The 26,262-nt window shown below is 31.7% G+C and overlaps 1 protein-coding gene across 3 annotated transcripts in view; it reads right to left on the bottom strand.

Moving 5' to 3' along the window:
* LOC130891204 (nephrin-like) overlaps window positions 1-26,262 on the bottom strand; it is a 732,788-nt gene that overhangs the window by 160,070 nt on the left and 546,456 nt on the right. For all 3 annotated transcript variants that reach the window (XM_057795810.1, XM_057795809.1, XM_057795811.1), the window contains exon 4: window positions 11,186-11,391. In XM_057795810.1, coding sequence (XP_057651793.1) covers window positions 11,186-11,391 — 206 coding nt within the window. The remainder of the gene's footprint in view (window positions 1-11,185; window positions 11,392-26,262) is intronic.

Genomic DNA, 26,262 nt, shown 5'->3' with positions numbered 1-26,262 from the left:
TCATGATGGGTGATTACTCTTGAGAAAGGAAAGGAAAAAGTAGAGCTAAATAATATTTAAATTGATTTTTTAAATGTTTTTATCTTTAATAGCTGCGAGGCATGTTTATTAGATGTGAACTATCAATATTCTCAATATATACGATTTAAAAAATGTGAAATTATTTTTTCAATAAATATTAAATATTTTACCCAATGAATACGGTTCTATAAATGTAACTTTAGAACCTTGAGTGTTAACAATTAATTTTTTCATTTTCTCGTATTTGTATAGGTCAATTCTATCACAATATGCTATTTATTTTTGTGTTATGAAAAAAATTTTTTTTCGACCAGTGTTATATATAGGCAAAAAAATCATTGTTAAAAGTTACAGATATATTTTCTTTATCCGTCATATTAGTACTACTTATTGTGATAGTTGTACTTGTAATCTGTGTATACTGCCTTCATTCATGTCAATCATTCCAATAATTTTCTCCCACATTCTCAAATTGGCAAATAGCAAGTTTCCTAATATTTCTATATTTCTCACATCTTTAATGTTACCAGCTCTGCTCACATAAAATGATGCTGATACTCTACGGAATGACCAGTAAATTAATTTGATTAAAGTTAGGAATCAACTTATTCATGTCAAATTTTTGCATGTTGCATTGATCATTTTGGTAAATGAAGAGTTTGATGTGGCAGTGAAAGGTATTGCCTACAAATATAATGAAATACACGAGAAATCTTTGTTTGTGTGACAGATATATTAACCATAGAATATCCGTTATAATTTTCTACATGTACATGTTCAAGTAAATAAAAAAATAAAAATAAAAAAAATTAAATCCATGATTAATGCTGCTTGAGCAAAACATTAATCAAATATGGTTAAAGAAATGGGTGATCTGGTGCTTTGTTCAATTTATTCAGTTCCTCTAATGTGTTGTCTTTTATTGATTATATCAGAAACAAACCATATAATTTTCCAGATGGATACTATGGTGATTATTCAATTCAATTCAATTTGTTGGATACTACTGATTTTCAAATTTTCAGTTCTAAACTATGCATTAATATTGAAAACTATATCTAGAGGTTTAATATTGTTAATACAACGTTCAATGTACGTCATTAGAAAGATTTTGTAACAGCTATAACAAATCAATAACAAGTCTTTGAAACTATATTTGAGACCAAGAACCAATACTAGTCCATTTTTAAATGAGGAAAGTATTTACAATGAAATTTGGGTATTGCACTTCAAATTTTTTGAGTATTTCTTCGTCATCAAATATCTCCCACGTCCTTTTAGTAACATGATGTAAGTCGGGGTGAATCGTTTTATATATTTAACCACATGTTCTAATATCAGTTTCTAATCAGATTGAATGAAGAGTCTTAATTGAACATTACAAATTCCAAGATAATTTCAATTGATTTTTTTTCCTTTCTTTATATCACGAAAAACATCTTGCATATTTTCCTCGATGTTTTTCAACAGTTAAAATCAATTTCAATACTTTTGAGAGACTCAATCATTGAAATCTTCATTTGCTTACAATAAATGTCCCATTTCAAGATACTCCTAAATCTAATTTTATCAGAAATCAATTCATTTCCTTTACAAGGAACAATCGCCGATGTACAAGCGTTTTTCATTTCCTTTCGGACTCGAATAGTAGTGAAGCAATAGACATTATATAAGCTCGAATGAAGTTTGACTGGAATTGCTTTCATGTTTCTCTATATTTACGTTGGAAGCTTTACAGCATAGGGACTGATTTTCTATTCCCTTTCACTTCAGTACAAACTTCCTTTAGAATATTCTTGTAGCTACATCGCATATGAAAATAACAGTTTTACTAAGAAAAAATTTGATAGATAGAAAATATAATTCGAATTGCATTCATGATTTGTGTGTTTAGGGAAAGAAGTGAATTTTTTGCTGTGTTTGAAACAATAAAAAAATACATATGAGAAGATAGAAAAATTCGTTCTCCTGTAGTGTAGGATTTATAGATTAACATGGGAAAAATCGTGTGGCGTACTCAAAAATTACAGAGTTTGATTAAAATTTCATGCTTTTTCAGAAAAATACAAAATTAGAAACCCAACAGAATTGGTTTCTAGAGCTGTTAATATCCCATTTTCAATCACTTTTGACCGGTTATCGTGAGTATTTTGATCAGGTCGTTGGTATTACAAAACCAAGTGAAGAAAACAATGTCACGCTCTTCATTGAATGGATATATTAAAACCAGATATCATTCCACGGAAACCTCTAAATCTTTGTCTCAAAGTGATAGCCAGAAATTCCATGAGAACTGATACGAAATTTCTATTTTGTTCATAAATTGAGACCTCAGAACAAACTCAACTCTTACTAGTTCCCCTTATTATAATATTTGATAAGACATTTTGAGTTTGTAATTAAGTCTCTTTTTGTTCTGTTTATTATGATCCAAAATATCCACTTTTTACATATGTTAATGTGTTTTTGAAATCGGAACACGCCATGTTTGATCGTCAACATTAACTAAATCATTTCCACTCTTAAATCGCTCACAATAGTTTTAAACATCCTTCAAAGTTGCTTCATTATCACAGTACACAGATTTTTATATTTTGAGTGATACTTAACAAATGTTAAATAACTACTACCTAATTAAAATATATACAGTGTAAATTACAATCAAGATTTTCACAGTATTTTTTATCACACCTCGTCAGATGTTAACCACTCAAAGTCAAATATCCACACATACACCCGGTATTTTGCTTTCAATATACAACAGGAATGCCGAAAACAAAGTATAAGGGTAATTCAGATGACATTACATAAAAACTCGATTCAAATCCTCTGGATTCATTCTTTCTAAGAAACGTCAGTGATAATGATTAGGTATTGGAATTTAAGTCATTGGAAATATTACCATGAGATTAGAAATTTTTCTTTCTACTAAGAGCGTAAAGTACGTACTTAAAACACACTTTCGATTACGAAAAATTTCACTCCACGCACTACTTCTTAAAGAAACATACTTTAGGCAGTTGTATGTCAATTATTAAGGTCTTCGAAGTGTAGTGACTGGACTACGAGGCTCACATGCCGGATATTGTAGGTTCAAGTCGCGCTGATGCTATTTTTATTTTTTACTTTTGTTGTTATGATTCTTTTTATGTGGCATTCATATATGCCGAAGGCAAGAGTTCACAAATTCAATAAATCAAATGTTGATTTGTTATTTTTTTCTTATCTTTATAAAAATGTTCAATATATTATATATTTTGTAAGGATAATTACCATTAATAAACGTCTCTATTTTGAAAAAATAGTAATGAAATAGTAGAAGAAATAATGTATGCAATTTGTGTGTGAAGACTACTTTAAACTTTTGTTACATAAATAACTATTTTAGATATATTTGATTTTTATTTCGCTTCTATTTAGATTTTATTTCGAACTATTTCCATTATGTCATCAATATAAGTATGTCAATCACTCGATCTCCACTCTAAACATTTGCTTCTGATATCCCGAGTGAATTTGTTCCTTCTCTATATATGATTATTAGATAGGAAGTAATATATATGAACAAAATCACTTTCGTTCAACTTTTGACCATTGTTGTATCACTTGAAACAACTGCCAATATAACGATAATGGACAAAAGACGAAAACCCTCCCGATTGAAAAAGGAATCTGTCATGGGAGTAGTTCATCCTTTCCCACAATTTGTATGCCGATACATTCGTCGAAAACCCTAAGAGTAGATTACTGGGGTTCACGATTACCGTCCAAGCCAACATAACTTTCAGCACACATAAAAAAGAACATACGTGATTAACATATTTCCAATGAAAAAAAAAATGGACATCGATATATATTGTTGGACAATTGTTATTTTTGTAATTTGAAATCTGAACAGGTAATATTCCAAATAACTGGCTTACCTCTATATTTATTCCCCTTCCTAAGAAATCAAAAGTCAAGAAATGTGATGAATTCAAACTTAAGTGCTTAAGATCCTACTTAAAATTATACAATCTAAAAAGTACCGATCAAAGCGATACCCAATCGGGATTTCGCGAAGTTCTAAGAACAAGGAAAGTATTAGCCAGCTTGTTAATGTCGAGAGATGCCTGTTTCATAGACTACGAAAAAGCCTTGGATCGAGTTAATCATACCATCCTTCTCACATTACTACAGAAAAAAGGGTTAGCAAACAAGACATCGAGTTTATAAGAAATCTTTATTAGAATCGAGAAGCAACGGTTAGATATGGACATCAGAATCGGTGTTTATAGAAAAGGGGGTGCGGCAAGGTTGTGTTTTGTCGCCAATACTATTTAGTATCCACTCTGCGCACATATTTAACCAAAAAATAGGCGATGACGAAGATGGAATAACAATTAACGGCAGACGTTATGCAGACGACACGGTTATCATTGAAGATAATTCAGAAACCCTTCAACGCCTAATCAACAAAGTTGTAGAAGTTGGAGATCAGCTAGGCATGAAAATTAATGTAACAAAAACAGTATAGGCCATAACAAGACTTCCAAAACCACAACTGAACTTAAACATCTATAACACTGCAATAGAGAAAGTTCAGAAATTTAAATATCTTGGCAGCTGCATAACGACACATGAAGGCACTAACGTCGAAGTAAAACGTGGACCTGGTCTCAGAAAACATTCATGGTTAAAAAACATACGCGATTGGACTGGTATGAACACGTCATCTTTAATTTGCGCTACTCAGGACCGAAAGAAGTATGCCGAAATTGTCGCCAATCTTCAATAAATGGACATGGCACCTGAAGAAGAAGAAGCAGTTTATTCAGCATATGGGGCAGGTAGTCCTCATGTGAAGTGTATAAAAACTGACAATTTGTTTGACATATAGAAATATTGGTGAAGTTGTTCATTTCAATTCTCATCATTTACTTAAAAAATTGTGGGGGATGCTACAAACTGTAATAATAGTGACACAAATTATTACAAGTCAAATTGATAGAGTGAGTTATTCATGATGTCAATGCAACGCTGGATCCAATGTGGGTATGTATAAGTACCACAAAGGAATTATTTCTCCAAATAAAGAGGTATGTGTTATATACATTTCATTTCATCCTTCTCATTTGTTCGTCGTGCCAAATAATTGAGTTTCCTCATAGTCGGCTTCCTTTTTCATTCATTAAATAGTTAAAAAAAGCACACAGAGGAAAGATTATGAGCAGCAATATTAATTTTTTGGTATAATCAGGACAATGTGAAACTTTTAATTGGGTGTTTTAATAATGTAGTAGCATAACCGAACAATCTAAAATTAAGCAGTAAATCTGTCATGCGATGCGAGATTCTTGATATTAAGCGCATCGTTATAAAAAATGCGTTTTGCTGACATGTTGAGGTGGTTCGTTTATTATTCCGCCACATTATGAAAGAACCTACATTCTCATTATTAATCATGAGAAATAATAGAGCTCTCATTAGTTTCAGTTGTATCCTAAAAAAAGTTGTGGTTTATAATTTTTGACAATAAATGATTTGCTATACAATTTTTTTTATTTCGGCTCTCGTCTCTCAGTCTGTGATCCCCGTACACGGAAATATCGGGGAAATACACGGGCTGACGAATGAATGAATTTCAATTCATTTGTAGAAAAATGCAATATATTAATGGGGGGTCGGGATAGAATTACATCCTTAATATTTTGGTGGAGCATGTCTCCCAACGGACCAAGGCTCTAAAAATAATGAGTTAGAAACGTTAAATTATGACCTAGACGAACCGTCAAATCTAAAAGAATTACGGGAGTTTATAAAGAAGCTGGAAAATCACAAAGTTCCCAGAAATAATATAATCATAGCAGAACTGTTTATGGCTGGTGGACAGATGCTTGACCAAACCATCCTACAAGTCATGCAAGAAGTATGACGCGGAAAGAAAATGCCGGAGTTGAGTGTGGGCGTTGTATGTCCCTTGCACAAAAGGTAATCAGATAGAGTGTAGTAAATCCATAGCAAAGAAACTACTGAATAATTCATATGAAATTTTGGCATACAATTCAGATTCTCATACTACACAAGATTCTATAGAACATCTACGAGTACAACATCGACACTTTCCCAATTTTTATCGATTTAAGGGCGGTATATAATAGCTTTCTAAGACCGAAACCCTACTAGGGCACTAATGAACTACACATATCTAAAATTTCAATTGACTAAGTTGAATATCACGTGAAAATACAAAATGAAATTTCAGACCTATTTTCGACAACAGTAGGTGGGAGGTAGGGTGACGCGTTGGCGTGTCTCCTGTTCAGCATTAAACTCTAAAAAGTAGTTAGAGGTGCGGAACTCCGCACTAGAAGTACCATATTCAATAGAACATCACCGATACCATATACCTAACCTCTAGAACTCTAAGGAAAGTAAAGAAAACTATTGTAAATTTTGAGACCGATATAAAGAATATGGGAGTACAAATCAATGCGAATAAGATAAAGTTCAAGGATGCGATGTAAGACCGCAGGGCTAGAAATGCAACTCAAAATATTACAATTGGAGAGTATAACATCAAAGCCGTTGATGAGTTCAAGAAAATAATCTCAGTGGAGATTGATATAGCTTTGAGCTCCACAACATGTGAAGAGGATCAGAAAACACAGAAAAAATAACAACAATTAAGATTGGCAGGCTCAGATAAGCAGGACGTGGCCTCTGAAAATGCTACAAAGATTGGGATAGCAAATTAGATGGTCCTTGAAACAGACCGGAATGGATGGCTTTCGAGGCTTGAGAAAGTGAAAGCCCCCTGTAAGGCTGTGATGATGATGCTCGCTATAGATCTGGAACTATATATTCATAGTTAAAGCCAAACAACAATTTACAACAATCAAATTTCTAGTTAAAGTATAAATTTTAGGTTAATAAGAACATTGGATTATTTTGATGATATACACTAAGTATAGCTACACCTAATTTTTTTAATATATATAGTGTACGAGTTTCTGGCTGTGGCCTGAGGATGCTCGAACTTGCAGGCGATTTATCAACTCCACTCCTTTCGAAAAGAACAGAACGTGGAAAGGCTCTAGCTGCTAAAGGATCTCCATTTCATATTCTCACAAGTATGATGCTCTGGAGGTCCGTAGTTTTTTACACATGGATGTGGATGTAGATTTTGTCCTCTACGTAGTAAAATCTGCTCTGTCAAAATAAATTTGGTATACTAAGCAAGCTTTCAGAGCTTTTGGCATTTCGATCAATTCCTTATTATGCGTTTAGTCGTATAGCTTAGTTTTGAGGTGCATTTTCTGTCCAACATAAACATATCCTGTTATCTAGGACAAGCAGTAATCCATAGTAGATATCAGTTTTACTCAATTTTTATTTCTTTGTTAACATTGAAGACTAATCAGTTAATTCTTCGATTGTACATTTGGTTAACTTTAATGTACGTTTGAAGAAAAGCAAATTGTTATTCTTGAATACTTAGTGATACAGTTTATTCTCCCGAATTTTCATATATTCACCATAACTTCAATGATTTTCTGTTTTAATACACTTTTTTCCGATAACAAAAAACGTTCTAATTTGATTGAAATTATTCGCGTTAAAACTACCATGTAATACTTAGGAAAAAATATGTTCCATCTCTTTATCAGTTAAGTAACATTTTGTACACACAATTTACATACTCGTTCGAAAAACATCGAATAAAAAAATACTTAACTTTTTCAAGATGCTAAATGGTGAATTTAAACTAGAAAGTTTACGATTTGCAAAGTCGTTAACAAGCTGAACTGTAGTAGAAGTGCTATAGATTAACTTTGTAGCATCTACATACACACCAATTTAGAACCTTCATAAAATGTGGAAATGTCTCAATTAAAGAGTTTGTAAAATATTGAGATATTTTTATAATAAATACATTTATATAACCGTTCTGATTTGAGGATATGAAATATATATTTTACTATTTCCAGTAATTAGTGTATAGTTGTTTATGATTTTTTAGAATTTTAATCAGTATAAGCACCAAACGCCAATGAGAAAAAAAATCTAGGTATTTACGGGTAATAATAATGGATCTATCCAAAGTAAATAATGGAATTATGATTATTAACAAACAATGATGAGCAATTGAACTTCATGATAATATACTAAATGGTATTCAAATAATTGTTACATGAAAATTCAACATATCGCTCAATATTCAACGAAAGTGCCTTATTTCAGTGTTATATTAAATATTTAGGTTATGTTTCGTATACCCGACTCGGGCTATGTCTATCTGGGGTGATATTTGAGCTCTCCTTTGGGGATTTCCGGCCAAGCAGGTTATAGTATTATTCCAAGCAGCAATATTGACCCTCATATCGAAACGACCATATATTCTGGAACGCTTACAATACCAATTTAGCTAAAAATTGTTTTATTTGAATAGGATTGTGTTGTACAGTAACAGAAGTTTTCGTCACCATCCATAATTAATTGATTTGGTGTATTGGACAATGATCAGATAATTAATTGTCATTTGGAATACATTGTTATTACATTATACACAATTACCAATTTTATTAATTCTGTATAAAGTGTAGTAAAGAATATTCGTAATTATAGTAAAAAATAATTTCTTACTGCTATTATGATAACTTAAGTCAACCAAGAATTGTCACATGTATGTAAATTGATTAGGCACGTTTTCCAAGTTAACGACGATGAAGGCGCAAATCTACTACATACATAGGTATCAATACATGTGCAGGTGTTTCTATAACGAAACGACAAAAACATACACACAACCAAGGCCCGCGGCTAAAATAATGACGGGGCCCCCTTAAGGAACTCGGAAACCCGGAAAAATACACAAAATAATATCAATACGTTAGATTTGTGGTATCAACACATGAAAAAATACAGAGTTATTTCCAAACGAAGAGGCCCTCTTGGACCTGGGGCCCGGGGCTATAGCCCCCAAGCCCCTAGCTTAATCCGGCCCTGCACACAACTGTTCTTGCTGTTAATTTTCCAAAAGTGATAGTTTTATTATTGAGTTATGCTGAAATACTTCACAATGCAATTCAAGGTGAAGTATTTATTTGAAATTACTTTGTTAGTTTATTACCGAATACTGAAACCAGAGTTTCCATAAGTTGACATGTAGACATAAAATGTATCAATTTAACAAAAAATATACATAGTTTGGTATAGCGAAATTTCTACAATTACCGAATATGAAATTATATATAGGTCACTGTTCCACAAGGTAAAATGCGACTATTCTAATTATTGCAAGAGCAGATATTACAATTCCAAAACACAATGATACATTCTATACCAATAAATCTATGGCCAAAAAATGGAAATATCCAAAATTGTACTGTCACTAGAATCTGGATACAATACTGTTGCGAAAGCTCAGTATTATTCCCCCTCAACTTTGACTGAATATATATTCCAATTAGAGAGAATGTGTCGAAAGAATTAGTTTCTGATATTGTTTGAATAACTGTCGATTACAATTCCAAGTGAAATAATAAAGTATGTTAATGTAATACGTTTTATATATTTTTATTCTGAACATCGTTTTGAACATACAAAAATTCATCACTCAATAAGTCTTCTGACTAACGCTGTCATTTTTAAATCCAAATGACGTTCATGAAGTACCAGCTTTCAAAAGAATATGTTTCAAACTATATGATATTTTTATTGATCGGCAAAAAGTGGCAGCCATTTAAATGAAGCTATTTTTGTTATTTTCAAAACAATGTTTTCAAAATAACTTCGTGTGTTAATTTGCGTCATTGCTCTTTGATGAAAAAAAGAATACTGTACAAGCATGGCAATGGCTCCAAAAGTGTTATACGGATTGTTTATACTCATACGAGCACTCTGGTCGTCCAATTGGGATTGTTACTCCAGACAATATCAAAAAAGTCAATGCACCGATGCGCAAGTCGATGAGAACGATGGTTGAATTGAACGAATAGCTATGTTACCCACCGTTTAGTCGAATTTTGACCACCAGTGACTACTGGCTGTTCGCTGATATCAAAAAAATGCCCGTAAGCAGTTGCTGTATGCAAATTTTGTCCATTTGTTTTTTGGTAAATACTTTCTTAGCTTCTTTTCATGTTGTACCTCTTGTCATAAGTATAATACCAATTACTTCACTCTATGCCGCTTCAGGTCTTTCTCTCCTCAATATTTGCTTATATTTGCGTCCTTCCCTCTCAATGGGGCTGAATCTTCTATTCTTTGTTATCGACTTCACCAACTTAAATGTCTTAATCTGTGTCCATGGCCACACATAGGACATTATGAGTCCAGAAATTGCTTTCTAAACATTCGGTTGGGTCTTTTTTGAGACTACTACTTTTATTGATGCAGCAGTGGTTTATTCTATGATAAATATTTGAAGAATTTCTTATTCTCTAAGTAATCCCTTAGTCCTCATTCCCTGTATATTCAATATCTGTTCCAAGATACACGTCGTTTCAATCCTTCATTTTTTAGTTATTTTCAAATTCATTCTCAGACCAAAACACTTCAGTATCTTGCCTTGTCATAGTTTTTTTTTAGATCTCGTAAGTTTTCTGTAATAAGGGCTACATGATAAGCACCTGATCCCTTAGATATTCTAATATTTGCTGGTTCGTATATTCACCAAAATCGTTTTCTTTTTATTTCGTTGTGATTTCTTTAAGGCATATATAAATATGTTAGAAGCTTTGGACTTGGACTACCACTTTTTGTTTCTCACGTGGTTAGAAAAGACTTCTACTTCTACCAATTAGATAGTTAACATTCCGTTTATATAGACACATGATTACATTTCGTGATTTAATTTTGATATTTTGATAATAATTCTCGATATTGTCCAAAATAAAGTTATTTTACTGTGTACCAAAAAACACATACCAAAAACGTTTTGAACCATGCAGATCTTGTTAAAATGAATAACTTTTAAGGAAAGCTAAATAATAAATCGTCAACGAATTTTGACATACTGTATATAATCATGAATAGCACTCAACAATATCGGCGATTGTGTTGGGTATTGTATGTGCTAATGACAATGAAATATTTTCTAAAAAAAGTAAAGTCATCATCTCTGGACATAACGAATTGTTTTAAGATAACTCTCTCATTTAAATTATAGTTCATTACTCACCGATGACATTAAGAGCAACTCTAGCATTTCTGGTAGGCGACCGCAAAAAATCTATCCTGCATCTATATTCTCCTTCGTCCTTTTCAGCAACATTATCGATACTGAGAGTCGAAGGTTCGGTCATCGTCCTGAAAAATGCCCTGGACTCCAAATTGGTGTCCTGCCAATGTTTCGCCAGCGTTGCGTGACCACCTCGGGTGTCGTAACTGAAACAATAATGAAATTTACCAACTTTATCGTTCTAGAAGGCTTGGAAAAAGCGGTTAGAAAACTTTTAGGAATTCTATTTGTGTCTGACGGCTTTGTTCGGCTGTATCTTTTTTCATCCATTTTTATAGTTTTGAGGGTTAACTGAAAAGCACGTTACGTAAGAATGTATATATATATATATATATATATATATATATATATATATATATATATATATATATATATATATATATATATAACGAATGGAAATAGATATAATCTTCTATATCATAACATAACGCAAAATTTATATAAGAATAATTCTACTGCGTTATTTCTTCCTGTAAGCTATATATGTTGTATTATATGTTATACAGTGGAATAGAAACCAAATTATGTGTTGTTGGTATTACATGTCGATTTTTCTATGTGAAAATTCCTCAATCTGAACATGTCGCAACTTGTTAAGATTACTCTCTAATTCTATGAAGAGTACAAATGCTTTACTTTATTTTAATCATTCTCTCTTTGTTTATTGACGACGCATACGTTTTCCTAATGAATAGTATGGAGTGAATATCAAATTTGATATCCTGGAGTAGCTTCTCAAAAATATTTATTATTACAATTTGAAGACAATTAAAATAAAATATGTGTTGTTGGTGCGAAACTGAATTGTTATTTGGCTTCTTTTGGAAGCATCGGATGAGTTTCTAAAAACGATGGTTTAGGGTACTCAACTGTGGAATATGAGCGATCGGTATTTTCTTAATGGAATCTATGCTGGGTGACTACGTTATTGAAAACAAAACTTTATAGCGACCGCGGTAGCAAGGAAGATATACGAAATCGAACGGGAAGACACAATTAAGAGCAACGAAGATCGTTAGCGCATCAACCTGCGTTGGTTATTGAGGTTACAAGGGGAGCAGTGGCAGATAATCATAAGTATCAATCTTCCTTGGACTTTCTGAAGATACCAACATTGCCATTTAAAATCATTAGGTAAGATCTATGAAAGTTGACGAATCAATCGAGATTTGAACAAAACTTTTAATAGAGTTGTGTAAAGAGCTCCTTGCCTTGGCGAAAGAAGATCGTTTTATTAGATGCATCGTAACTTGTGATAAAAAATAGATCCATTCAAACAACCCAAACATGGAAAATCGGTGGTTATACAAAGACAATTACCATAACAAAATCTTGTTGTATATCTGATGAAACTGTTAAAGATTAGTGTTCTTCGAAATCATTCCAGATGGTGGAGCTCTCAATACCAAGGTATATCTTGGACAGCTGAGAATGTGTGAGGTTTTATTGGAGAAATATCCGGATGTATTCAACCGAAAGCGAGTTCTCTTGGAACGAGACGATGCTAAGCCACATACTGAGAAAGATGCGTAAAATAAGATCAAAGAGCTTGGTGGTACTGAGCTCCTACCATTCCCAGCATTTAGTATAGACCTTGCACCATGAGATTACTATTTATTCAAATCCATTTACGTGCGAAAAATGTACGATAATTTTTTGCATTTAAGACTTAACAATGGTTTTACCAATGTACAGAGCTTGGGTTAAGACCATATATACTTCGAATATTTGTTTGTATACTATTCGTCAATAAGAAAAAATTATCTATATGATTATCTTCGAGAATCTTTACACATTATTATCACATCTCAGAATTCCTTTTAAAAATAGTCAGTTCAGTATTAGAAGCGAAATAAAATCATATCAATTTGTTACTTCCAACTTAACAATAAAAATTTCATAAAATATGTAACCCAACGATAAAAATATGGAAGGCGAAGCTGAAATAATAATCAATATTACCATTGGCAAGATATTGTTGAATATCGTCCTAAAAACAATCAATTCTAAAGTTTAAATATCCAACAAACCTTAATCAAGACAATTTTGTGGCTTGATCCCCAAATATCCCAATTATAAGGGTGATAAAAAGTTTGATTGACTAATTAATGTGGAGTTTTGATGTTTCACTTGACCTGTACCGCTAATTGGAGCTTTTTTTTTGCCAGAAACTCTGAATATGACAGCGAAGAAGAAACTTAAAAACTAATAAATTAAGAGTTTCCGAATTTAAATTGAACTAGCCGTTTTTTGTAATGAAAATTATACAATCATTCCTCTTTATTTATTAGAAAAACTTCTCCCAGCATATATTTCTTATATGTACTTAAGGAATCATTTTTTTATTCATACAAAACAAAATGAAAGAGTCGCGGTAGCTAGCTGGTAATTGAAATTTATTTGAAAAATGACTAAATGGAAGGATTTTTAATTTTCACATAAGATGGACAAGAGAATCAATTCATTATCAACAATTTATTGTTCGTATTATCAACCAATTCATTAAAATAATTGGAGATTTTTCGAAAGTTTTAGGATATAAATTCAAATTTTAAAACATTTAAACAAAGTGAGTGCGGTTAATAGCTCCAAAATCTCGGTTCTTTCGCATCATACAGTTTACAGTTCATCTGATTAGCCAACAGTGGGATTCGAGCAAAAACCTCACGCCATCACGAACCAGAATATGTTTCAAATTAAGTGATTTCCCGGTTCAGTAACTGCTGCATCCGAGATTATTAATTTCATTATGTTTTATGGATATAATTTCTCGGCAGTATGCTTTCTCTTCGTTCGTTTACACATTTATTTAGATTGTAGGCCGGTTTTACTTCAGAAAATTGTGACAAGATCAGTAAAATATGAGTGTCATTTTGTGACCATGCAAAGCTACTGAAATGTGAGTTCCAGCTAAAATAGTAATTTTCTAAGATTGGAAACGAGCACCAGTGCAGTTTGTCAAAACACAAGCAACGATTACTCGATTATTTTCAGTTTTCTGTTCTGCACAAAATTACAATTCAAAACTTCTACAGTGAAGAACTATATTTCAAAATATGCTTTGCAAAGATGCATCTGCAAACATTCAGCACTTATTTGAATGGGTTATTTTGTTCGGTTTTGTTTATTATATAAATTGATATTTTTATGAAATTGTATGAGTAATGAAATTTTGGAATACGAGTAACACGCTAAATGTGAAGAATGTTTTGGATTTGAACACAATGCAAAAGTACAGTATTAAACTGCATGATTTTCGAATTGTCAAGCTTACTATAAAAGCTTAGACCCTGAAGATATCAGTGAAACTAAACTCGGAATTTTGCATGGGTAGTTGACAATGGATGCAATCCAGTGGACTCCATATGATGAATCAACTATGGGAAGACGCAAGGTTATGACATCAATATTTCTGGATGCGCATTATAATTCATCTATTCATATTAAAAAAAAAATGAAATCATGAACAGCGAATATTACGTGGCCTTATTGGAGGGTTTGAAAGAAAAAGTCGCAAAAAATAGGTTCAATTTAAAGAAGAAAGTGCTATTTCTTCAAGAGAATGCAATGTATAAAAACTCAATGACAACCAAATCAAAATTGTATAAAATAGGGCTCGAATTTATTCCGTAACCACCGTTTTCTCAATATATGGCCTCTAGCGACATGTATTTGTTATCAGACTTCAAGAAAAAGTTTGCAATGGAATATAATAAGAAATTTTGATTTCCATAATCAAAATGAGTTCTATAGATGGAAACTTTCTATCTTCGTGCTATGAATTTTGAAAAATCATGATCATGAAAGATTTCACGAGCTATTGTTTCATCAAAAAACATAAGCTAGTTTCCTCCTGAAGAGCTAAAAATCATCATTTGAAGGGATAATAATTAAATATCAATAAAAAATATGTCAAGTGGTTCTAGCTTGATTATAAAACATGAAAATAGATAGTTAATCTTGTTTGTTGTCAGTCTTGTTTTTCTATTAATATAACTAATCGAATACTTATCAATATACATTCAAACTGAATAATGAAGATGTCTCATATTCTTTTCAGAAAACTAGTGAATGAGAAAATTATGTAACAGTTTTTGTTTCAATATGAATTTGTGTTTATTAGAAATTGATCAATTCTACATAATCATTCAATTTATTCGCTCCTTTATCTTCGAAAGAAAACTTTTCCAATTAAATTTATAGTTTTATATGTGATATGATACGCTTATAATCTACAGTGATGAAGGGACAGAGAAAATATGGTAATGAATAACGTTCTATATAGGTCTCTTATATAAATCAAAATTGCTTCAAGGTATAATTCATCCTGAACATATGATATATATTGGATATCAAATGTGAAGTGTCGAAACGTATCTGGATGGAATTCTTCAATATCAAGATTGCGGATTCACTTATAAACCAATAAACAATGAGTCAAAGTGAAGAGAAGAAGGTAGTGAATAAATAAGACGAATCAAATACATTGAAAATCCAAATTGTAAATATATGAAAAAGATAATCTAGATGTAATTGAGATGGAAAAATACACGTGTGAAATCCTTATAATGAATCAAACTTAAAAATATGGTTATACGCCCTAAAAGTACTATGGTGGAATAGAATAGAAATGTGTTAGTGAATATGTTCTCTCCAAAATAAACAATCTGGTGAGTTCTCGAACTTGCTACTTCTGTGCGAGAAAATAATTTCATCATATCTCTGGCAGAAATTTATACATACAGATTTCAATCTAAAGTTCTTGAAATGTGCTCTTCGAGTATATAATTACATACTGAATATTCTCAGAAATAAACAAAGCAGAAATATTCCAAATTTTGTATTTTAGAAGCAGAATTTGCAAAGTGTTTTTTCGTAGAAACCAGTCTTCAGAAAGCTGAGATATATTCCCAAAAGTGCTGGTTTTATTCATTTATGTAAATAGCTACAAATTTATATCAAAGTTGCTTAGTTGTGATTTGATATTACATAAAGTTGATATTTCCAGTAGTTTTGACTCAATATTTCGAAAATTGGAAGACTAAGATCGAAGTGATCTAAAAAGGAAGAGAAGGGCCTGAGTAGAATGGGGATCAAGCGATGGAAAAGAATCACCAAGAAAATTGGGATTGATTCGCCCAACAAAAGGATTTGGATATGTATGTCGTCAGTTGAGTAGGTCTAGATCTGTATTCTATCCCTCACCTTCAAATAAATATGTTAGGATTGGTATGGTGAAAGTGTTTATTACTTTGAAGAATTAAATTGATATTTTAGTATTTATTTGATTTGGTACTTATACTCCAATTGAATTTTTCACACGTACTTGACTATTGTGTTCTGGTGGATTTTATTGTTTCATTTTTGTATTGGTTTTAGATTTCAAAATTAGAATATATTTCAAAATATTAACTTTAGCACTCAAACTTCTACCGGCCTATTTGTAGCGTCGCTTTCCGTGTTCAAATCCATTTGGCTTAATCACACTGCATCGGATGAATTAAATTTTAGGGATTGTAGAAATGATTTCAGAAAGCCGAAGATCGACGAACAGAAACCCCTTTTTGTTGTTGAAATTTTGATATTGTTGAAGAGTTACTGAACTATTACATTAAGGGGTGAGAACAATAACAAACAGTGTCAGTTTTTGTTAACGCCGCTTCTCAACAATCGATCGAATTTTTTCACATCTACTGTTGTATAGCTACCACAAAAAATTTGAATGGGAATAGTTGAGAATAGAAGATGACTATAAATTAAGTGAACAAAAAACAGGTTGGAAATAATATTTAAAGCTGGTTTCTTTACAATGATCGATCTATCTAGAAATAAGAATTTGTATCTGCATAAATGTTTTTTGCATTGAAACGAATTTTCCAAGTAGAAATTATTTGTAATATCTGAAATCTACTTTTCTATAACTTCGTTAGAACTAAATCGTTAGGATTTTAGGTGACGAGAGGAAAGTCTGAAATTTATCACGGATATGATATAAACTTTGTGCTAATGGAAAGAAATAACTGTGTGTATTGAAGAAAATTTATCTACATCAACAATGGTGTAATAGCAAAGGTCTGACAAGAGAGCTGTGTAGTCGAAGATTTGTCAATTAAATTTAAAAAGTAAAACACAGTTACAGCAAACTAGTACACTATAAAATGTAACTGAAACTTTTGAGTCAGTCAATATTCGTGACTTAATGTTGCATCAGGTTACTACATCGTCTCAAAAAGCACAGTAGACATTTTTAAGTGAAAATGAAGTAACACACAACAAACATCCACTCTATTCTTCTAATTCAGCTATGTGTGATTTTTGCTTATTGTTACTTTAAAATGAAGAAACATTGTGGTCGAAGTCTGTAGTTTTCTTGTATTTAAAAATATACAGCGTCGTCTAAGTACAAAGAAATGAAATTATTGGAAATGGTGTTTATTTAGGATATAAATGATTCAATAAATACAAGAAGGTCATTAATAATTCATAGAAATGTATATATTTTATGATCGATTCAAATTTATTGGAAATCGCTCCATCCTTAGTTTATTAAAAATTCATTCAATTATTTCAATTACAACATGAAGTTCCGCCCGCTAAACTTTCTTGTTGTAAGTTGATTCAATTAAGTGACTAATGAAATTGTAATGTTCTTCGTATTTAAAAATGTTTATTCACAAAACGACGATGTATACACGGTGTATGTACATACGTAACTCATTTATACACTAACAAACCAATTGTTCACTACTCTCAGGCTGTTAGCGACATGTTTCATATACTATATCACTTTCCAGAATCTTCGATTTCCTGGAAATCTCTGATTTGCCGTTAACTAGCTAAAAGACCTTCTTAGAAATTGTCTATAAAAACTGTTACAGTTTAATGTGAATAGTTCACTGAAAATAGAAAAAAGTAGCTGCCACATAAAAAATATAATGTAAACAGGCAGACTCCTTAGGGAATACCTGGAGCTTCCACCAAACTTAGTTTCGACAACACATTGAAATAGGACAGACTTCATGGTGAAGTCAAATGAGCAAAATAATACTGCCGAATGGTTGAAGAGTTTTTTTCATGGTTGAAATTCAGTGATAAAAATGAAGAATTCAAACCATAGACTACTTATATGCACATTTGACACAATTTGTTCAGTTGGTTTCATAAATTATAATCTCATCATTTTTTACCATTTTATTGATTTCATAACATATTATATTAATCCCCTTCCGACTAGCTACAATATACAATATATCATTTTTATTTTCCAATATAGTCTAAATTAAGTTTAATATATTTCTAGTATCGATCTTTTAGGATTTTTAATACTTTTTAATAATTGTTACGAGCAAGTTCGCGTTCCTGCTATCATGAAATTCTGCAGACGCCTCCCCCCCTTTATTATAGCAGGCGGTTTATTTACATTAATAATTTCTAGGAAGGTTTATTCACTCATTTGTTTTGTTTCTTTATTCTCTAGAAGTTTTCGGAATTCTTTTGAGATATATAAGGAGATGGGGTGGCGCAGTTTAGTTCAGATTATAATAAATAGTCATAGTGAACAGACTGAAATAGAAAGTGATCGACAATTCAAATAAATGATTTGAGTTTGTTAAGTGTTAGTGATAAGTGAATTATTATATCTAAGTGAAGTATAAGGTATTCAAATAAATTAAGAATATATTAAAACAGTGAGAAGGGACATTGTTTATCAATTGACCCCACGAATAGAAATCTTAGAAATAAATAGAAAAAACATATCAAAATAACGATTATTTAATCATCGCGAACCAATAATTACCAATGTTCTTTAAGTTTTTCGAAAAAGTCAGTTAGTTGCTAAATATGAAGATCATTTTGAATAGATACTAAACTGACCCGAAGCATGCCCATGATATTACTCTTTTATGAATGCGCACTTTCTGACTGGATGGGTTATATTGAGAATAATTTTCTGGAACTTCATTTTCATTCCTATGCTTAAAGTGTTTTGAATTAAAATTAATACTATAGGCAACTGTTATCGTGTCTTCTTTAGCAGATAGCCAAATAACGCTTTCGATATTCTAAAATACGATTAGCACCACTCTTCCGATGAAGGTTGCAACTGGAATTTCTCTAGCGTTGTCAACTTGCAAGACATTCTTTTACCTACGTATAATGAGTTTAAGGAGGCTTGTGCATATTTTTCGAATTTGTTTTTGTGCATCTATTGAAGTTTGTATACAATTATCTCACGTTCAATTCAGCAGTAACTATGTGACGGTACGAGAGACCAGTATCTTCAACTACTTGTCTTATAGTAAGATGTCTATCATGCAATATGAGATCAATAACTTTTTCATGTGTGGTGGCGCTTCTGGGTGCTCTACCTCTCTACCTACTTGTTCATCTGTTCACGACTGATAAATAAATATTCTCATTCATAAATTAGTTTAATATTTCTTTAAATTAGAATCTATATATTTATTGAAATAAGCTTGTTTTACCAATGATTCTATTCCACATTTTGCTCAATAATTTGGCCACAGTTTCCAAAAAAATTGTTATTTTCGTTGAGAACATTTTTATTGATTTTATTGATTCAATCTTATATCACTCATTCACATTTTTTTCTTTTGTACCCTCTTGTTTGATCTTTTGTGATTTTCTATGCTAGTGTCGACTCAATTTATTCTCTAAATACAGTTTATTTTCATAGTCTCTCCATATCCTTTTTCTGCCTATTCTGAAGACAAAAATATGATTTTTGATAGCCGTAAATTGTAAATAGTAAATGGTACAGTTAGAGGGGTAATAATGGAAAAAAATCTTCATTTATTAAAATATTTATTAACCTACATTCAGTAATAATTCCAATATAACTATCTTCTTTATTTAGTCACCAAAAATTCGTATAATTGCATTTAATTTTCGTATTGCACACAAGTAGTGTTTGCATTGGATATTTTCAGCTCCTACACTATCAGCTGATAACCCATGTATTCAATTGGGTTGAATATTATGGGGATAGTTACAGCACTTTATGTCATATAGTTTCAGATATTATATCACACACTCTCTATATTAACCGGTGGCATTTCTATAAGACTTGCTCTATTTGGTGTTATATTCACCTGTTAGCTGTTGAACGTATATTGTTGAAGACACAACGTTTTACAGAATCACTCAACAGTTTATCGGTGATATTCCAATGGTAATCCAAGCTAAAATGTTAATTTAATTTGTTAATATCAATAACGCTTTTGAAACCCAAACCTGTCTCTATCTAGCTTGAATTATTGTCATACCTTGTCCTCTATTTGATGGTGTTTCTACACGACACTCTTCGGGCGTATCACATCATTTCAGAAGATCCATTTTCATTCTCATACTTTTTCATGTTTTCAAAATAATTTTGACGCAAGGTAATACATGTATGAACCTTTAGAACCTGTATATGGTTAATACATACTTATTTTGATAACGAATATTGTTCAAAATTATATTTCAATTATCTAAATACTTTTTAGGGCGTCCTGAGTACTTGGTTCTATTTACTATTTATTTCAGATTACCAACTAGCTATTGATATATTATTAACGGTAGAACTGCGTCAGCTATTTTTGTATGATTTTTCCGATGTTAAATATTATTTAATATCCGGTTTGTCTTTTGAATAATAATATTGATGATTATTCTATTTTGATGAATAAATTGCTGCTATTACTGATACCTATTATCCTCTAATAAAAACGTTTAAATACGTGATCTGTTCGACAGAAATGTGGATTTTTCATAGGTTTGCCACGCGGTAATTTATTGTTGTTTTTCTCCATTTCAAGTATCAAAATTTTACATAGAAGTAACTACCATATAGATTAGTTCTGAACGGGAATAATGTGTGGGATCGCCAGGATCATCATTTATCGGTAAGGTGAGTACCGCGATTGCGGGATGAAGGAATTTTTCTTGGAGTCAAAATAATGGTTTTCATCCGAGGAACGTGCTTTAAGGAAAGCAAATCCCTTTTTCGACCATTAAAGTCAAGACAACAGTGTTTTTGAATTCCTACGTTATAATATTTATTCAATATGTAGATACCCTTAAGACAAATTATATTTGTTGAAGAAAATGGTTTTGTTATATAAAAAAATGTTCCTGTTCATATTTCCGTTACTGTTTTACTTATCCACCATAACCACCTGACTTGTGTCTCCCTGAATACTTCATGTTCCAGCTTTAAAAAAATTTTAATTAAAACAAACAGGTATCATCTGAAAGATTTATTGGAAAAGTCAGTTTTTAGTTAAACCATCCTCGTAATTCCACTCATTATTCAAATTATTCAACAAACCGTTTACGTGTTAATTGATTTAATAAATTAGTAAATGTCGAGATCATGACTAAAAAAACATTATTTTTCATTGATCTGCAACTAAAAGCGATTATTTTATAACACGCTAGATACTAAATCAAAAATACTAATTACTTTTTCATGAAACGTGAAATTAATAAATGAAGGTTTTGTTTTTATTCATGCAAAATTTAATGGTATTAAATCGACATCAGTGTGCATTATTCATTGAAAAACGTCATCCAAAAACTAGTTTTATTACAAATTTATATCCATGAATAAAGATGAAATCAAACATATGAGTATTCATTTGTACAAAATTTTTAACCACGTTTTCATTTTGTGGATAATTGCGGTAATTCTAAAAACAATGACTTTTGTTATCATCGAGTTTGGTTTATTATATTATAGTTTCCAAGAAAATTTTTTTCTCCGAATTCCTAGTTGTAATAAAAAGTGTACAACAAAGAAAATTCACACACAGTACAGTACATTTTTGAATTTGGTTTGAATGAATTTGAGATTTATGAATTTCTAATGTATTTATTTACTAATCTCGTGTTTTCAAGCTACTGCAGGTGAATTTTTTGGAAAATTAATAATATCGTATTTATATTCGGTGAAGATCTTGCCTCGATGTATTCTTTATTTATCATAAATTCTTTCATATATATTCAGGTTCACATCAAACAATTTAAATGCTGAATCAAAGTATATCCACGAATTTTTTTATTTAGAGTACTTCACAGTTTTATTATCATCATGTTAATGACAATAAACTAAATAATTTGAATTTAAATTATTCATTCACATAATTCAGTAAAATTTTTTGTATGTAAGAAGTAATGATGAGAAGGTGAACCCTATCACACTCGAGAAGTTCGAGAAGTGCCTGCCGTGTGGAGATGTCTGTGGATATTGATCTTGAACTTCTGTGGGTTACAGTGTTGGGTGAATACGTGCCCTGTTGGCTTATTCCACAGACTTACAATTCTCCAAAGAAATGAGTCCCGATAAATTGACGTTCTGGGCGTCTACAGAAGTTCCTGATCAACTGCCTGTAGAGTAGTTTTTGCACATACTGCTCTAGGTGGGATTATGTTGGACAGCTCAAAAGAAGAATAAAAATGATTATTGACGTGGCTTAAAGTTGGATGGTATGTTCAACCATTGGTCGTGGTATGCTCTAGTTGTGGGTACTTACATAGATTTTTCCATACATAAATCTCACAATAAAAAAACTCACATATAGGAGGAAAATATTTACGTGAATTGAACAGAAACTTCAATAGAACGAGACATAAGACTAGACCAAAGATCAAACGCAAAATGCTTATGAAAAAGCGATAAAATGATTGATTCAATAAAAAGGGTAGTCTGAAAATTTGAAGTTTCACAATTGAGGAATGGGATGAATGCATGTAAAGTCGAACATGTATCCTGAACAAAAAGAGGTTATTTTAGGTATAATACCAAAGACACTGGAATACAATGAGAAATCGGGTGAGGCACTTTCATAAAGAAATAGTTTTATGCTAGCATTACAATTTGAGCAGACTCCAATCAATAGTAACTATCGGGCTAATTATAAGTGAACATTGACACTATAACAAACGAAAAAAGATATTATCCATATAAACCGAATCACAATCGAATTAGACAATCTGACTCACGATTTAGTCTCGAACTGATAATACTCTGAGGTATTTGGCTCAAAATTAATAATAAAATAAACCTTAAAATATTTGATATATTGCAATGTTCGTGAATGTCGTTTCGCGGCCGAAGAAAGTCATTGAACTTTTTAATTGGAGAATCAACAAATGTATCTTTTGTTCTTGATAAAGAAGATAATATTAACAACGTATTGTCGTGACCAATTTCGATCTCGCTCAAACAAAATTTCTTCAAGACTGACTGTGACTGGAATATGATTCGACCGCGGATTTTACGAAACCAAGATCGGACCGCAAACTAATCGTAATCAACTTTATAATGTAAAATCAGCCCCATTTTTTTTGCTTTCACTATTACCGAAAATACAACAATTAATTTTTCTCTTATCTTTCAATTTAATCGTGATCCAATAAAATGCTCATATCCGTCACATATTAGTATCTCAGTTATTCTAGGCCAATAATCGATTTGTAAGACTGAACACACTGTTTCCACTAACAAGACAGTGTGTTCAGGATTAATATCACGAACGTTTCCAAAAATTTCACATTACGTACTATTAGAACTGTGAGGATATGTTGAATGTTTATTTTGTGACTTTTTTCCACAAATGTGTCCAGTTTACTTCAATATTTGTCTGTAATTTTATCACAAAAATAGAGCAAGGTATCAAGGCAGGAACAACGGATTAAATACTTGTAACATTGGAATAGTCAATTCATCATAAACCAATAAGAATAATGAATCGATAGATACGTATGAGACTCGCATGTGTATATTCCAAGATGATAACATTCATCGGAAACTCTGACACGTAATATGATTAATGCGAGAAGTTAAAGTTAAACGTATCACTATGGCCTGATTATGTAATTTAAACCGACACAGCCAGCATAGCAGTCAAGCGTCAGAGATTGGTATACGTATTAGATGTTTAACTAATGACATCGAGCACCCCAAGGGAGACTCGATTTATGCGTGATTTAGATCGCTGTTTCTGTTTTCTCTATACTGATTTGATTATAAAGTGATGAACATTCCTCTTTATTCGAGTCGAAAATCACCCCACACTTTTGACATTAATTCGGAAACTTGATAACAACTCATTGGCTCATAGTTTCATGTCATCAAAAACTACTTGCGTAGTAGACTAAATAAAACAAAATTAAAACCGGCGTTTTTATTACGATATAAAATACATAGAAATACATTCAAGACTTTCAAGGAGTCATAAAAACGTGGTTTTGTTCAAAAAATTATTCATTTTATAGTTTGCAGGAATAAGTTTTGTAAAATCAAATATGATACAATGTGATAGACAAAATCTATACATGAGTTACCGCATTTTCTGATGCTTACTTTCGATACTCCAAATTCATTTTAATTCAATTATAGTTATATACGAGGTGTAGTTATTAAGTAACGATAATAGCGATGCTACAGAGAAGTACGTACGCGCCTACTCTTTCGAATGCAATGTCTGCCGTGTCTGTAGACAAACCATTGTAGCTGTTGTCTTCGTTTGTATAGGGGCTGTTTTTTGTATTGCCGTAAAAATTATCAAAGTGAAAATAGAGCAAGGGATAGTAGTGAAACCTCACATGAAACTTGGAAAAGTTACAACAGAAACTTGTATTATTGTAACAAGTGTATGGTAATGAATGTTTTTCGCGTCCACGAGTGATTTAAGCATTTACAAGATGGATGAGAAGATGTTGATGATGATTCACGTTCGGATCACCCTTCCACGTCAAAAACGGATAGAAATATCGAAAAATTTTAGCATGCCAAAAAGGTATGCAAAACTGTATCCAAATTTTTCACATTCCAATAATAAGAAGCTCGCAGCAGTTGTATTCACACTTTGAATGCGATTGAAAATGAATCATAACGAATCCAATCAGCATTGAACAGACCAAGATTTGAGTCTATAGAAGCTATGACAGAAAATCGGCGTGCGTCCTGAGGGATGTGACAGAAAAATACTTTCTGCACTATTTCGAATAATGAAAAATACGGGTGGAGCAATGTAGGGAGAGAAGAGTGGTATATATTGAAGGTGATAATACATAAATATACATAATATTGAAATGGATTCTTTTATATCACAAGCCTCGTTATTTAATAGCCATACCTCGTATACTATCAGGGATGTAAGTAAGATTTACTAGTAGAAAACAAGTTGGCTCCCATGAGCTGGCAATAAAATTCGAGTCTAATAAATATTCTCACAGTAAGGTATATAAGCATATTTTTCAATTTTATTGGATACTTTCCGAATAAAATTATGGACACTTTTGATCGGTTTTAAGATGATAGTTTATTATTAGAAATTAGAATTATTGATTTTTATAACAACCAAATGAATATAGAACAATCGCAAATACCGATTGTTTGTCGCTATTGCCGGAAAAAATCTAGAAAGGAGTATAAGGCAACGTATCAATATTTCTACAGCAGTTTCGGGCACCGTGTACTTTCACTCTGTAGTTGCTAGAAAATAGAAAAAATGAAATTTTTTCCATTGTGTTCAGTCGAAATTTATCGAATATTATCTATCCTTTCAAGTGAATGAAGTATATTGCATAGATTACCACCGCGCAATTCATCGTCAAGGGCAATCGATTCCTGTTCCTTAATTGGGAGAAGAAAAAATACGAAACAAAAAAGTATGAGAAAACATTCAATACCAAATTACTAGGTAGCAGATGGATGTGTAAAAGATTTCATTTTAATTCAAGCAACGGAAGGGCTTCAAATTACAATTTAAAAAATTGAATCACACAAACAAATATAAACGAAAGTGAGCAGACGATTGATGATTTGATATATTGCTTGAGGCGTCTACAATAATTATTATTTATTTGATCTTCCTCTTGTACCAACTTTGTGACTGGACTTGGGTAATTTTCCACTTTTACCAACAATGTTCTGTATTAGAGATATTAGACAAACATATGAAAGTTCAATTGAACCAATTAACCATCCAAACCTAACAATTTGATAG

The sequence above is a fragment of the Diorhabda carinulata genome, chromosome 3 (genome assembly GCF_026250575.1).
Source record: "Diorhabda carinulata isolate Delta chromosome 3, icDioCari1.1, whole genome shotgun sequence".
NCBI lineage: Eukaryota > Metazoa > Arthropoda > Insecta > Coleoptera > Chrysomelidae > Diorhabda > Diorhabda carinulata.
Note: the sequence above shows the minus strand (reverse complement) of the source record. Positions and strands in the feature narration are given on the sequence as shown.